The following is a 12,737-nucleotide window of genomic DNA, read 5'->3' as shown; positions in this document are numbered from 1 at the left end:
GGGGGGGGGGGTGTTTTTGGGAGTGTCAGGGTGGGAGAATTGTTTGCTTTTTGCTCATGTAGCAATGGAGTTGGGGGGGTCCAGTTTGTTTAGCTGTTTCCCTGAAACACCCTTGATAAAATCTAAAGATGGCTGTGAATTCTGTTATATTTAGAAATATCAATTTTGTTAACTGTTGAGTCTTTATTATAGAAATAAATTAGTTTTTTTTAACATTCATTCTTCAGTATCAAAAAAAAAAAAAAACACCCCTCACCAAGCTCTGACAAACTTTTTAAATCCGTTTTCAATTACAAAATAGAAGACATTATCATATTGAGACAGGAACTACTTATTATAAATATCCATAGCTTATAAAATTATTTTGAATTTACTATCCATTTTCAGTATTTTTATTTGCTTTAATAAAATAAAATGTGTCCTAACTGTAAGTGCTGTACAGTGTGTTAAATTTGAAGATGAGAATTTCATCGGTTATATAACATGTAGTACTTGTATTATATTCATCTGAAAGAACTCCGACTGAGACCATTGTATTGTGTTCATTATACTAGCTTTGTGACTTCAAGGAAGAAAAACAGGTATCTGAGTATGAACAAGAAAAACAAAAGGATAGAAAAAGAACAGGCAGAACAGATAAAGAATGAGTAGGATAAGTGAGTGCTTTACAAATGAAAGCAGATGTATGAAATTACAAGCTGTCGGATCAGCAACGGAAATGAAGATGATAAAGTGGTTCCCTGCACAGATTATAATTATTCATTTTGCCCAGTCCTGCATCTTTTCCCCATAATCCTTTTGGGAGGGGGGAGGGGAGAGGTGCAGGAGGAGATGAGGTTTACTCGCATTAAAGAAAAAAATTAGACTACTGAGTCTCCCTTGCCATATAACAGTAGTTTATTTTGTCTTTTTATTGGATCAGAGGGATTTTTGTGTGTTCCGCAGGAATATTTTCCCCACTTAGGATTCTGATTAATAAAAAGGATATTGTTGTTACAGCTAAAGTTCTGAAAACTGTAAAGTTTCTTTACAATTTATTTACAATTGGTATTGTTGGAGGCAGTCTGTATATTGCACAGTATAAGCATCATTAATAGGCACTGCTTTGACAGCTGTGGCAGATGGATTGCCTGGATTTAGATGGTGCAAAAGAAATGAAGTAGTTTACATAGACCTGCCTGAAAAGATGTGTATAATAATTGCACTCATAATTAGATTGATTTAAAAAAAAAAAAACCCTGACAAGCAAAGAACCATACAATATTCCTGGGTTGGGATGGAAACCTAACACAATATGTTTATAACAGGAGACAAACTTCAGACAGAGCAAAACTAAATCTCCTGAGCGAGTGACAAAATTCTAGGATGAAAGTTAATGATGTGCTATAGTTTTAAAAGAATTTGAAAATAAAAAGTATAAAAACAAAAATGCATAATGATTTCAGGATTTTCTTTAGGGTTCTTAGGCAGGTAAAGATGGAGACCAAAGTATTTCATAAACTAATGTTTCTGAGGCCTTACACAAAATCATTTCTTAAGAATCATAGTTTATCAGAGGGTCATAGGAGAGTAGGGCTGGAAGGGACCTCACAAGGTCAAAAGAATATAAGAAAGTATTGAAAGCTGTTTAATAACAGAATTATGAAAAACATACATGGTATTTCTGGAGAAATTAGTAAGGAAAAGGTGCAAACCCCACTTAAAAAGAAGTAGCTGAAGCTGCCTATTGAAGTCAATGGAATCTTTAGTGTTGATGCCAGCCCAGGATAAAATCTGTACAACACAATGCAGCCTTTTGCTTGTATGTTGAGGAATGCTAGATTTGAAAGGCACAGTTTTTACTTATTGTGAAGAACAGCTGCTGAAGCTGAGCTGTGATGCATCTGTAAAAAAAACAAAAAACAAAAACAAAAAACAAAAAAAAAACAAACAAAAAAAACCTCCTTAGAAGACCCAAATAATGTGTATATACATATATTTTCCTCATTACCACCACTTCTTTTTTATTTTCTAGTGATCTCAAGTAACTATCAGACCTGTTTGGGACTTCTGATGCATTATCCACCAATTGGAGATGTACATTCACTCATCCTAAGAGCACTCTTTCTTAGAGATCCAAAGGTATTGTACCCATTTCTAAATATTACCAATGTAGGAAATAAATATTGAACATGAAACATTCCAAGTGCTGCACAAATTAATGACAAATTGATTGGGGAGCATGTCAAGGAGATACTTCTGGAGGCTGCCAGATACTTGTTAACGAGGGAGTTCACAAAATCATGGTTTTATGACACTGGAATGTGGGTTTTCCCATTCTTAAAGGCTGCCTTTTTGCCACTGTGCCAAGTAAACTGAACCAGAAAGTCAAGCAGCTACTTAACAGAGGTTTCCCTGCCCTTCAGCAGTTTATACTTAATATTCTTCACATAGGATCCACGCATGAAAATATACTTTAAGGACAGCAATAATCTTTTATTTAAAAAAATAACCTTATAAATTGTCTGGAAACCATTGCACAGCTTCCTAATAGACACTTATATGATAAATTATTAATTCTGAAAATAGCCATTGTAGAGCACCATAGGCAATCAGGTGAAATCAGAGAATTTATTTTTACAAATTTATAAATTACTTTTAAGTAATAGTCTCTGTTAAAAATGGAATTCACTCATGGTCTGAAAGTTTCACGTTGGATTTTATTTATACTTTTCAGTGTATGATTTTGGATTGCTACTGTTTCTGACATAAGTAGATTCACTGATCAATTGTAAACAAAAATATGAACTTCTTGGTGTTTTAGAGCTAAACATATATTTAAAATGTAACAGATAAAGGGTCTGAGATAAAGCTATGGGCAATAATCTTCTCAGCATTCAAATCATTGGCAGGTAATAAAAAGTGTGCTGCCAGTTTTTGAATTGCCTTTGAGCAGGTTCCCATCACTAAGCTGCCAATGGATGGTCTAAATTCCCTTGTCCTCATGATGCAGGTCACATTTGAACAGAAGAATTTCTGCCCTCTCTTCTGCAAAATGTTAAAAGATCCCAACATTTATTCTTTTATAGATTAAGGGAAAATGTCTGCTTGTTTCTGTATCAGTCTTCTGCAGAAATCTCTTTTACAGTTGCTTACCTTTATTCTTTCTGAGCATAAATATTTCTTTCATAATGGGAAGTAAAAACTTAAGAAGGTTTTTAGCATTCGGTTTCAGGATTTTTTTTTTAAATGTAGTTGGCAGATGGAGGAATCAATCTATGTTTAAGTTTAGGTGCCACCCACCCACAGAAACACGTGCCTGAGTTGCAGCAGTCTGTCAATCCTGGATCAGCCTCGTCAGCCATCTTCAGACCCACAGATAAGACAATCATGCAAGACAATCACCCTCGACTATAAAGGATTGCCAAAGAAGTTTAGGTGTTTATACATAGGTACTGTCTTTGCAGAACAAGTTATAAGTACCATTTTAGGGAGATATGATGTTTGGATTGGAGAACAGCTACACTAAGCTCTTAAATCATACCAAACACATGATCTGTTTTGTAAACTAGTGAGGATATATGTTGGAAGATCAGACTAATTTACGATTGAAAATTCTCAGCCTGTATGTCAGTCTAAAATGTTTTTGCGTTGTCATACCAACAGATGAAGACAAAAAGGCCTCTGGGAAGAATGTTAGGTGGCTAGTCCTGTTCAGTCGTTTTCTGGTCTCCACAGTTGACCAATGAAAACCAAAGTTCACCCACTTTCAGTTGCATAAGTTCTTGCAACCTGCTGGACTGAGTTGAGGACATAGGCTTCCTTTTTAAAATGATGCCTTAAGAACCTGTTTCTTATTTGCCTCTATGCCATTTTAAGGACCCTCTTGTACCCCTAAACAACTGTATTGGTACCGTTATGCTGCTGAGAACAGTCTGGACGTATTTCTTAACCTTCAAACTGCCCTCTTTTTTTATTCAAGGAAAAGAGGGACTGTAAGGCCTTTCATGCAAAGATCCTTAATTGTTCTATCATTTGGATAAAGTTAATTAAAATTGTTATCATTTCTATGTTGCATCTATCTGTGTGACTAGTACTCTGAAAGTTAAAATACCAAGACTTCCCAGAGAATGAAGAGACCTAAGAGAGTTTTAACAAGCTCTCATTGCTCTTGGTTCAAGACTGCATTAAGGGACCTATGTTAAATTTATGTTCAGATTTGTTCTTTGTAATACTAGTTACCTGTTGGAATGAATTGAGGATATGCACTGTCTTTTAAAGAGAATGCCTTAAGACCTGTTTCTTATTTTCTTTTAGGCCATTTCAAGGGCTGCTTATCAGGGAGCACATGCCTGTTTCTCCAAACTTCTCAATGAGTTGGAAAGTTGTCTGCCATCATTGAATTCCAGATGCTACTGCTTATTACATTTGTCAAGTCCCTGATTGAAAGAGCAAAACTACAAATATATGGTAGAAGTTCTTAAACCTAGGACTCTAAAAGTGCCATACTGGGTGAGGCCACAGGTCCATTTAGCCCAGGGGTGGCCAGCCTGTGTCTGTGGAGCCAAATGCAGCTTTTCAGAAGTTAACATGCATCTCCTTGAATCTTTGCACAAGCACATGGTGACCAGCTTCTACTGTGTACTTGTGCAAAGATTCAAGGAGACGTATATTAACTTCTGAAGAACCGCATGTCGCTCTGGAGCCATAGGCTGGCCACCCCGATCTAGCCTATTATCTGTTACCTCAGTGACAAAAAGTAGATAATAAGAAAAATAAAATCTTAGACTCATTAAAAGTTAGGTTTCGAACGGACCTCTGGAGGTCATCTAAACCAGTGGTCTCCAACCTTTTTATGGTAAAGATCACTTTTTGGCACCCCAGAGTCTACTGTGCCCCACCTGCCCCACCCTTTCCCTGGCTCCCATCCCACTCTGCCCCCTGCCCTCCAGACAAGCTGCCCATGCTCTGACCCCACTCACCCAGCCGAGGTGGCAGGGGGCATGGCTCAGCCCCGCCATGTACATCCTGCCACTCCCAATTGTGGAGTCTTTGACAGACAGATTGATTGATTGTCATCAGAGACACCACAATCAACCAGATCGAGATCGACTGGTTGGTGGCCACTGATCTAGTCCAACCCCCTGCTCAGAGCAGGACCATCCCCAACTAGATCATCCCAGCGAAAGCTTTGTCCAGCCGGGTTTTCAACTTCTATCACCTCTCTGGGTAACCTGTTCCACTATTTTACTACCCTCCTAGTGAGAAAATTCTTCCTAATATCTAACCTAAAATTCCCTTGTTGCAACTTGATACCCTAATTGATCCTTGTTCTGTCATCTGCCACCACTGAAAACAGTCTAACTCCATCTTCTTTGGAACCACCCTTCAGGTAGTTGAAGGCTGCTATTAAATCCCCTCTGTCCTCTCTTCTCTAGAATAAATAAGCCCAGTTCCCTCAGTCTTTCTGCATAAGTCATGTCCCCAGCCCCTGAACCATTTTTGTTGCCCTCCACTGGATTCTCTCCAATTTGTCCATATCCTTTCTATAGTGGGGGGCCCAAAACTGGAAGTACTCCAGGTGTTGCCTCACCAGTGTTGAATAGAGGGAATGATCCCTTCCCTTGCCCTGCTGGCAACAGACCTACCAATTCAGCTCAGTATGCTGTTAGTCTTCTTGGCAACAAGGGCACACTGCTGGCTCATTCAGCTTATTGTCCACTGTAACCCCCAGGATCTTTTCTGCAGAGCTGCTGCCCAGCCAGTCAGCCCCCAGCTTGTACTGGTGCATGGGATTGTTCAATGCAAAGTGCAGGACTTTGCACTTGGTCCTTGTTGAACCTCATGAGATTCCTTTTAGCCCAGTCTTTCAATTTGTCTAGGTCACTCTGAATCCTAGCCCTACCCTCCGACATATCTATTACTCCCCACAGCTTGGTGTCATCTGCAAACTTGCTGAGGGCGCACTCTATGCCAACTTCCAGGTCATTAATGAAGATATTGAACAAAACTGGCCCGAGGAACAGCCTGTGGGGCACTCCACTTGATACCAGCTGCCAATTAGACATCAAGCCATTGATTACTACTCTTAGCCCAAGGCTCCAGCCAGTTTTCTATCCACCTTACAGCCCATTCATCCAGGCCATACTTCCTTAGCTTGCCTGGGAAAATGTTGTGGGAGACTGTATTAAAAGCCTTGCTAAAATCAAGGTACACCACATCCACCAATCTCCCCACATCCACAGAGCCAGTCCTCTCACTGAAGGCAATAAGGTTAGTCAGGTATGGTTGGTCAAGACGGGAATGTATGGAGGGCCTTTCTAGACTGTTGTGTCCCATGCTCTTTTTTTCTTACAGTTTCCAGCTTTCAGAGGCCTAGAAAATCCTAATTGTTGCTTAAATTGTTACTCATCTGTAAGTATCTTCAGCCCTCTGGGTTCAAGATGCCTTCCTTACATGATTGAACAGTGCCTATCCAATAGCACATATGCGAGAACTAACTGCCCTATCTGTCTCGGGTATAAATATCATTTTAATTCTTTTTTTTGTAAAGAGAATCGGAGAAGGTAGGACAGGGTAGCACCTTAGAGACTTACTGGTTCAGAAAGGCATGAACTTTTATAGAAAGAGGCTATGAAAGGATTGGCATCTAAAGACAATGGAAAGGGAAAACCCTAGAAGTCTCTGGGCAGTAGTGTAGCCTGGAAGATATAGCTTGCAAATTCAGTCCTCGTTGACTTGTATTTATTTTTTAGATGTCCCCCTCCTTTAAAGCTTCCCTGTGCACTTTCTCCATCATTATCTTCTAGGCTGTAATAGGAAGTTATATTTGGTTCAGTGCAACTTTGCTCTCCTGGGCCAAGGCAGAACTCACCGTATGGTATTTCTCCCAAGGTTTTGTGTAGTTTTAAATGCATTGAGTCATGGTACTCTCACTTCTTTTCTTTTGGAGACTTGTTCCATGGTCCAGTAGCTTATTTAAATATTTGTTGAGCATAATGAGTATGTTTGATGCTATTATAAAAAAAAATATGAGGAAAACCTGTTATCTACCCCTTGGAGATTTGAAATCTCAAGTGGAGGGACAATGCAGCTTAACAGAGTGGTGAGCAATGGTTATTGGCTTTGCTAATATCTATTTCTATGGTGAGATGAAATGATCATCTCACTTATACAGAGTTTTTCATAATATCTAGACATAACGCTGAGTATATTCTTCTGTAGGGAGCAATCATGCCATGGCTGTGGGGAATGAATGAGATGGACCTGATCTGGCTTTTCCATTTCTGACTCGGGTGGTTCTGTAGGCAGACTGGATTTATCCTTCCTTTATTTTGCTACATAACTCCTTATTATACCTATTAAGTTCACGCTAATTAACTCCACCTCCTTCTCCATTTCTCTTGTAGAGTTGCAGGGGTACAGTTTAGTCTGTCTTGTTTGTTGGCTGCAATTTAGTCCTATCATCAATGAGAGAGGCAGCTGTATGACAGAAGCTATCTATCAGCATGGAAACTGAGTATATACCCATAATAGCTAAAAACAGGTTCCTGCGGCTGCCTCTGATGGGAAGCCCAAAGGATCTCACATTTACAGACAAACCTAGACTATATACAGAACCCTGAATAAAGCCTGCTTTGCATTTGACTGTTCCCAGTTGTTAAATACTAGAATTCAAACTTGAAATTTGAAATCAATGTTATTGTCTCTCCATTTAGAGAACTCACTTGATAAAAAACGTACTTATTTCAGATTTCCAGTCTTTCAAGAAAACAATTATTTCAGTTGTGTGTATTAATGATACTTTTCAGTTACACTTCTTCAAAATAGAAAAGATTTCTGAAAACTGACTTGATAGGGAAGAAGAGGCGATTAAATCAGAAACTAGGGCAGGAAGTGATCTGGTATACAAATGCATCAACTGTAGGTGTGTCTGTGAATTTAATATCCTATGAGTAGCTAATTTTCTTTTTTTCTTCCCTTTTCTCATCACAACCGTTGAGCAATACTGTTAATTTTCAAAGCAAATGCTTTTAAACGAAGAAGTGGCAATGTGGAAGGAGGGCAGTTGGAAAAATATAAAGTGATTAAAAAACATAGTTCTAACTAGAGTTGTTCAAATAAAAAAAATTAAAAAACCCAATTAGAAACAAAAGTCATAGAAAATGTGAACATATTGTGTTCCTTAAATAACCAGATGTTCTTTCCCTCCTGAAGGCAGCCAGGGCTAGGAATAAAAGGTTTAAAACTATTGTTTTAAGTTAACTGTGAATTTTGCAAATCTGTTTTTACCCTTTAGCAAATAAAATTCTAATACAGCAACATAAGCAAAGTAATTTTCATCTTTGGGTGTTCTTATTTGTATATTGTTGTATGTTGATGTGTTAACCTTATCACAATGACTTATTACAAAACTAAAGTACTACATAGAACATTACCATTTTGGATTGCATACTAAGAACCTGACAACCATCCTTTGTTTGAGAGCTTACAGTATTTATCCAAAATATTTCTATGAAATAAGTTTGCTTGCAAACCGTTTAGCAAGGATAGTTATATTATTTGCTAAGCAAGCTAGTTAGAAATAAGACAGTTTAATTCCGTGGAAATGTTGCTGCGTAAGCAGCCTACAAAACACATAAAATATTATATTTGCCCAATAGAAATATTTTTTAAATTAGCCTAAAATATTCTAATTATAGCTTCTGATTATTTTTCAACATAGTATTTTAAGAAATGTGCTCACATTTTAAATTACAGTATAATATAGTAATGTCAAATTGAAATTGAGTCCTTGTTGAAGTACACATAGCGTCCGTGAAATGTCACATCAGTTCACCATAACTAAAATTACAGCAACTACCATAGGAATTAAGTTATAATATATGGTTTTAAGGTCATGATCCTTCATATAATCATCAGTTACAGGAATTTTCATTCTAGCCTTTAACACTCATCATATCTGAGCAGTAAGTGACAGGTGAAAAAATACATTACTGAAATTGTCAACTGAACTGTTTGTGCATTATTTTCAGTTGAATTTTCTTCTGAAGTAGCTGCCACCCATCTCAGAGTTTTCTGTGTGCTGGTTTCATGTGCCTGAAAGGCTGCTTAGTTTCACTTTCTTCTTCTTCTGATAAATTCTTTTCTATATACTCATTAGCTGAGGTGCTGCAGAAAAGCTCCAACTGTCCTTTGAAAGCTGCTGTTATTTCTGTATTGTTTATTTCAGTGTTTGTGTCAGGGGAAGAGCAGGTTTTATTTTGTTTTGTTTGTTAGCACTGGATGCAATCTGTCATTAATTACCACTCTTTAATGACCATATTGCAGCCAATCGGAAGTTAGTGTCTATCAGCATTTGAGCATTAGCAGCTCATTAATTTATACATACTCAAATGTGGAATTTTGATACCTTGTATATACCAATGGTCTCTGACTTTAGAGTAATAGGAGCAAGTTTTCTTAATTTTCCCCTTGATAAATTATCAATAATGCTCTTTTTTCTTTTTTTTAAATTATGGAAACTGTTTAACTATGCTAATGCTGATTGATTTCCAGGGAGTTGACCATAGGTATTGGCTTATTACTTAATTTATAGAGGAACAAGAAATAAAGATTTCTTGGGACTTGGAGATGGTCAGTTGTCTTTAGTTTCAGTCCAAGTCATGTTGCCTGTCCTGACACAATATGCCTACCTTTGTTATGGTATGCTCTCCCTCAGTGATAGCTCAGGCCAGGAGTCAGGTTACATAGGGAGGTTGGCCAACAGCAAGACAGCTGACATGAAGCAGGCACCATGGTTGAGCCATAGAAAGTGTGAGATCATCAACCCACTGAAAAGAAGGATATTCTACGTAATGAATAAGAGTAGAGAGACATATTTTCAGGGAAAGGAAGGGAGGAAGAAGAAATGGTTCAGTAGTACTGACCTTCTGCTGGGGGAGAAGTTAGGAGGACCTGAAGCTAAATACGTTTCATTTCTAGCAGTAGACCAGTGAGAACCCTGATATTTGCCCTTAATATTTGAAAGATTAGGACCCCATAAATTTATGTGTGTGTGCATATAAAATTGTTTTTTAAATAAAAGAATTTACTTAACCACCTGATTTGTAGCAACATTACAATTATTTGCTTCCATAGTTATATGCCCTCAGAATTGGTTGCCATCCTCAATTTGTAGGATAGTTGGATTTTTTTAACGTGCCCCTGAAATGACAACTATTTGTACACTTTTAAAAAAAAATACCACTCTTAATTAGTTTTTACATTCTAGCACCAAGGGTCAAAAACACTTGTTTTCCTACAGAAATTTGACATCATAAACATTCAGTTTTAAGGATTATTGTTTTAAGCTTTTTAGTCCATCTCATCTGTTGCCTTTTCACTATTAGAATACAGAGCTTACTGGCAGCTATTAATTTAATGACCCATGGTTTGAAATAACCATGTTGTTACAGTAACATACAAAATTATTAAATGCACAGTAAGTTGATAGTAACTATTCATTTGCATACACTTGCAAATTAGCAGCTCCTATGCACTTGTTCAAACATTTTACCTATAAACATAAAAAATTATCAATATTCATAATGCAAAATTTGTCCATTTTCTCTGCAAATCTGTCAGCCATTTAACTACCCCCATCATGAAATAATCTTTCCCACCAAAATATTTTACATTGCTCAGCCAGCGTTTTCAGAAAAATCCTATATAGTATGTTGAGTGGTTTGGACTTTTTGCTGACCAAGGACCCTAACAGTTTTCTCTCTGTGTGTTTCTCTCTCTCTCTCGCTCATGGTCTCTTGCTCTCTCTGCCGTGCTCACGCTTTCTCCTGAGCTGGTACCTAGAGAAACTGTGTTAGTCATACCACTGTTTGGAATTGCAGGAAGGGTAGAGGGATTTTCTTAGGTAGCCAGATACATTTGACTATATGGCTTACATTGTCAGTCTTTCCATAACACTCTGTGGATTGGCATGTAAATTGGCTAATAGCATGAAAATATTATGACAATCCACCCTAAACAGCCATTGCATTTAAATATAAATGAAAACTAGGGAAGTCAGCAGATCATAGAGTCATATCTGAAATTAGTTGGTGCAGAAACTGCTTTGCAAAACACGGTCTGGTTGTAACAGTATGGTTGTGTTTTAAACAGCAGTGAGTTAAGCAAAACCGCTACTTTCCATTGTCACAGAAACTATCGCATGCATTAATAGCCCCATAACTTCAAACATGAAAAATGCTCTTGAATTTTTTACTGTTAAAGTACCCAAGGAAACTTAACCATGTGCTTATATGGGGTCCGTGACAGACCAGCCCGCACCAAGCAATGTTTAATGTTAGAGGCATAGGCCTAATTCCAAATCCCTTCTTGTCCAGTAAGTACCACTGCTTTTTGCCCTGGCACATGTCCCTGCATGTGAGGTTAGCACAGAGAAAATCTCTGGGTGGGGTAGGGAAGGCTGAGGCCAGCCCAGGTGTTGGGGCCCTGGGGGCCTCCTAGGGTTCTGGCAGCAGCAGTCCAGAGGTGTGGAGCCTGGCCAACAGCTGGAGAGTGGCTCTAGCTGGCTGGGCTCCCATTTGAGGTGGTACCCCAAATCATGTGCGCAGGGTGCATTCTGTGGCACCTCAGCAACCTTTGAGGCATTGCAAAACTCACGTGCACTCATGTGATGCAGCCTATGTGGAGATATAGCATTATGTCTATTTTGGGCAAGTTGAATTTTATATCCTTTTCCCCCTGCACAACTCACTCTCCTTGTCCTTCTGAGCATACTCAGAAGAGATGTTTCCCTCATTACTTACATTCTGTTGCTATCTACACCAGAAGGCCTATAACTCTTTGTTAGTCATAGAAAAATCAGCCATCAACTGTTTGGAGGAGGAGGAATAAAGCTCTCCTACAAATAACTTAGTGGCTGGAGTATTTATTCAGGGAGTGGGAGACCTAGTATAGGCGCTCTTCCTCCCATCTCCCACTTCTCATCAAAATGTCCTGACTCCCAGGGCCTGTGCTAATATGGGCAAGAAGCATCCTCCATCTCTCCTGTTGAAGGTGACTCACTGGGCAGCCAAGAAAGGAGAGCAAGACAAAGGGAGGTCAGCTCCATGGGTCACTGAGATGAGCACTGCCCTGGAAGGGAGGCGATCCCAAGTTGTGGCCCCTGCTACTTACTGTCTCTCCCTTTTATTTATTAAATTTAAAATGCAGGGAAAACTTTGAGGGCAAGAGAGGACACTTCTATACCTCCTTCAGGTCTCTGTAATTTATAGTCATAAGCCTTCCCAAGGGAATTAGGATATAAAATGCATGTTAAGTGGCCCAAAATGTCACGTTTCCTTTTAAATGTGGAGTTGAATTTAGTTGGTGCTCTCTAAGGATATGAGGATTTTTTAGGTAATTGGAGATTTGAGGGGCCCATACATAGTAGGGGGAAAGGATTTTTTCTGTACTGAGGCAAACTTGTTGTTTCAAGATGGAGCCCTATCCCCTAACGAACAAGCAGTTCATACGGTGAGATATCAGGGCAGATGAAAAAGTGCCAGGATACAAAATTATTCTTCCATGTTGAAATGTGCAACATTTCAACATGGAAAAATAACTATAGAATTAGTATTTCTTCTTTGAGCAGGACATACAAGTAGAAAAGAAATATGAATCACCTTGTATTCCTTAATTACTGTGGTTACCAATAAAACGTATTACACGTGAATTTGTTGGGGCTGTTGCTTTCAAATGACTAGTTTACTTATGTT

General features: G+C 38.4%; 1 protein-coding gene across 5 annotated transcripts in view; it reads left to right on the top strand.

The window, feature by feature from the left end:
- The window catches only part of TBC1D5 (TBC1 domain family member 5), a 659,444-nt gene that overhangs the window by 517,972 nt on the left and 128,735 nt on the right, over positions 1-12,737 (top strand). For all 5 annotated transcript variants that reach the window (XM_019508683.1, XM_019508679.1, XM_019508681.1 and 2 more), the window contains exon 15: positions 2,015-2,121. In XM_019508683.1, coding sequence (XP_019364228.1) covers positions 2,015-2,121 — 107 coding nt within the window. The remainder of the gene's footprint in view (positions 1-2,014; positions 2,122-12,737) is intronic.

This window comes from Gavialis gangeticus, unplaced genomic scaffold (genome assembly GCF_001723915.1).
Source record: "Gavialis gangeticus isolate Ggan-Ray unplaced genomic scaffold, GavGan_comp1, whole genome shotgun sequence".
NCBI classification, from domain to species: Eukaryota; Metazoa; Chordata; order Crocodylia; family Gavialidae; genus Gavialis; species Gavialis gangeticus.
Note: the sequence above shows the minus strand (reverse complement) of the source record. Positions and strands in the feature narration are given on the sequence as shown.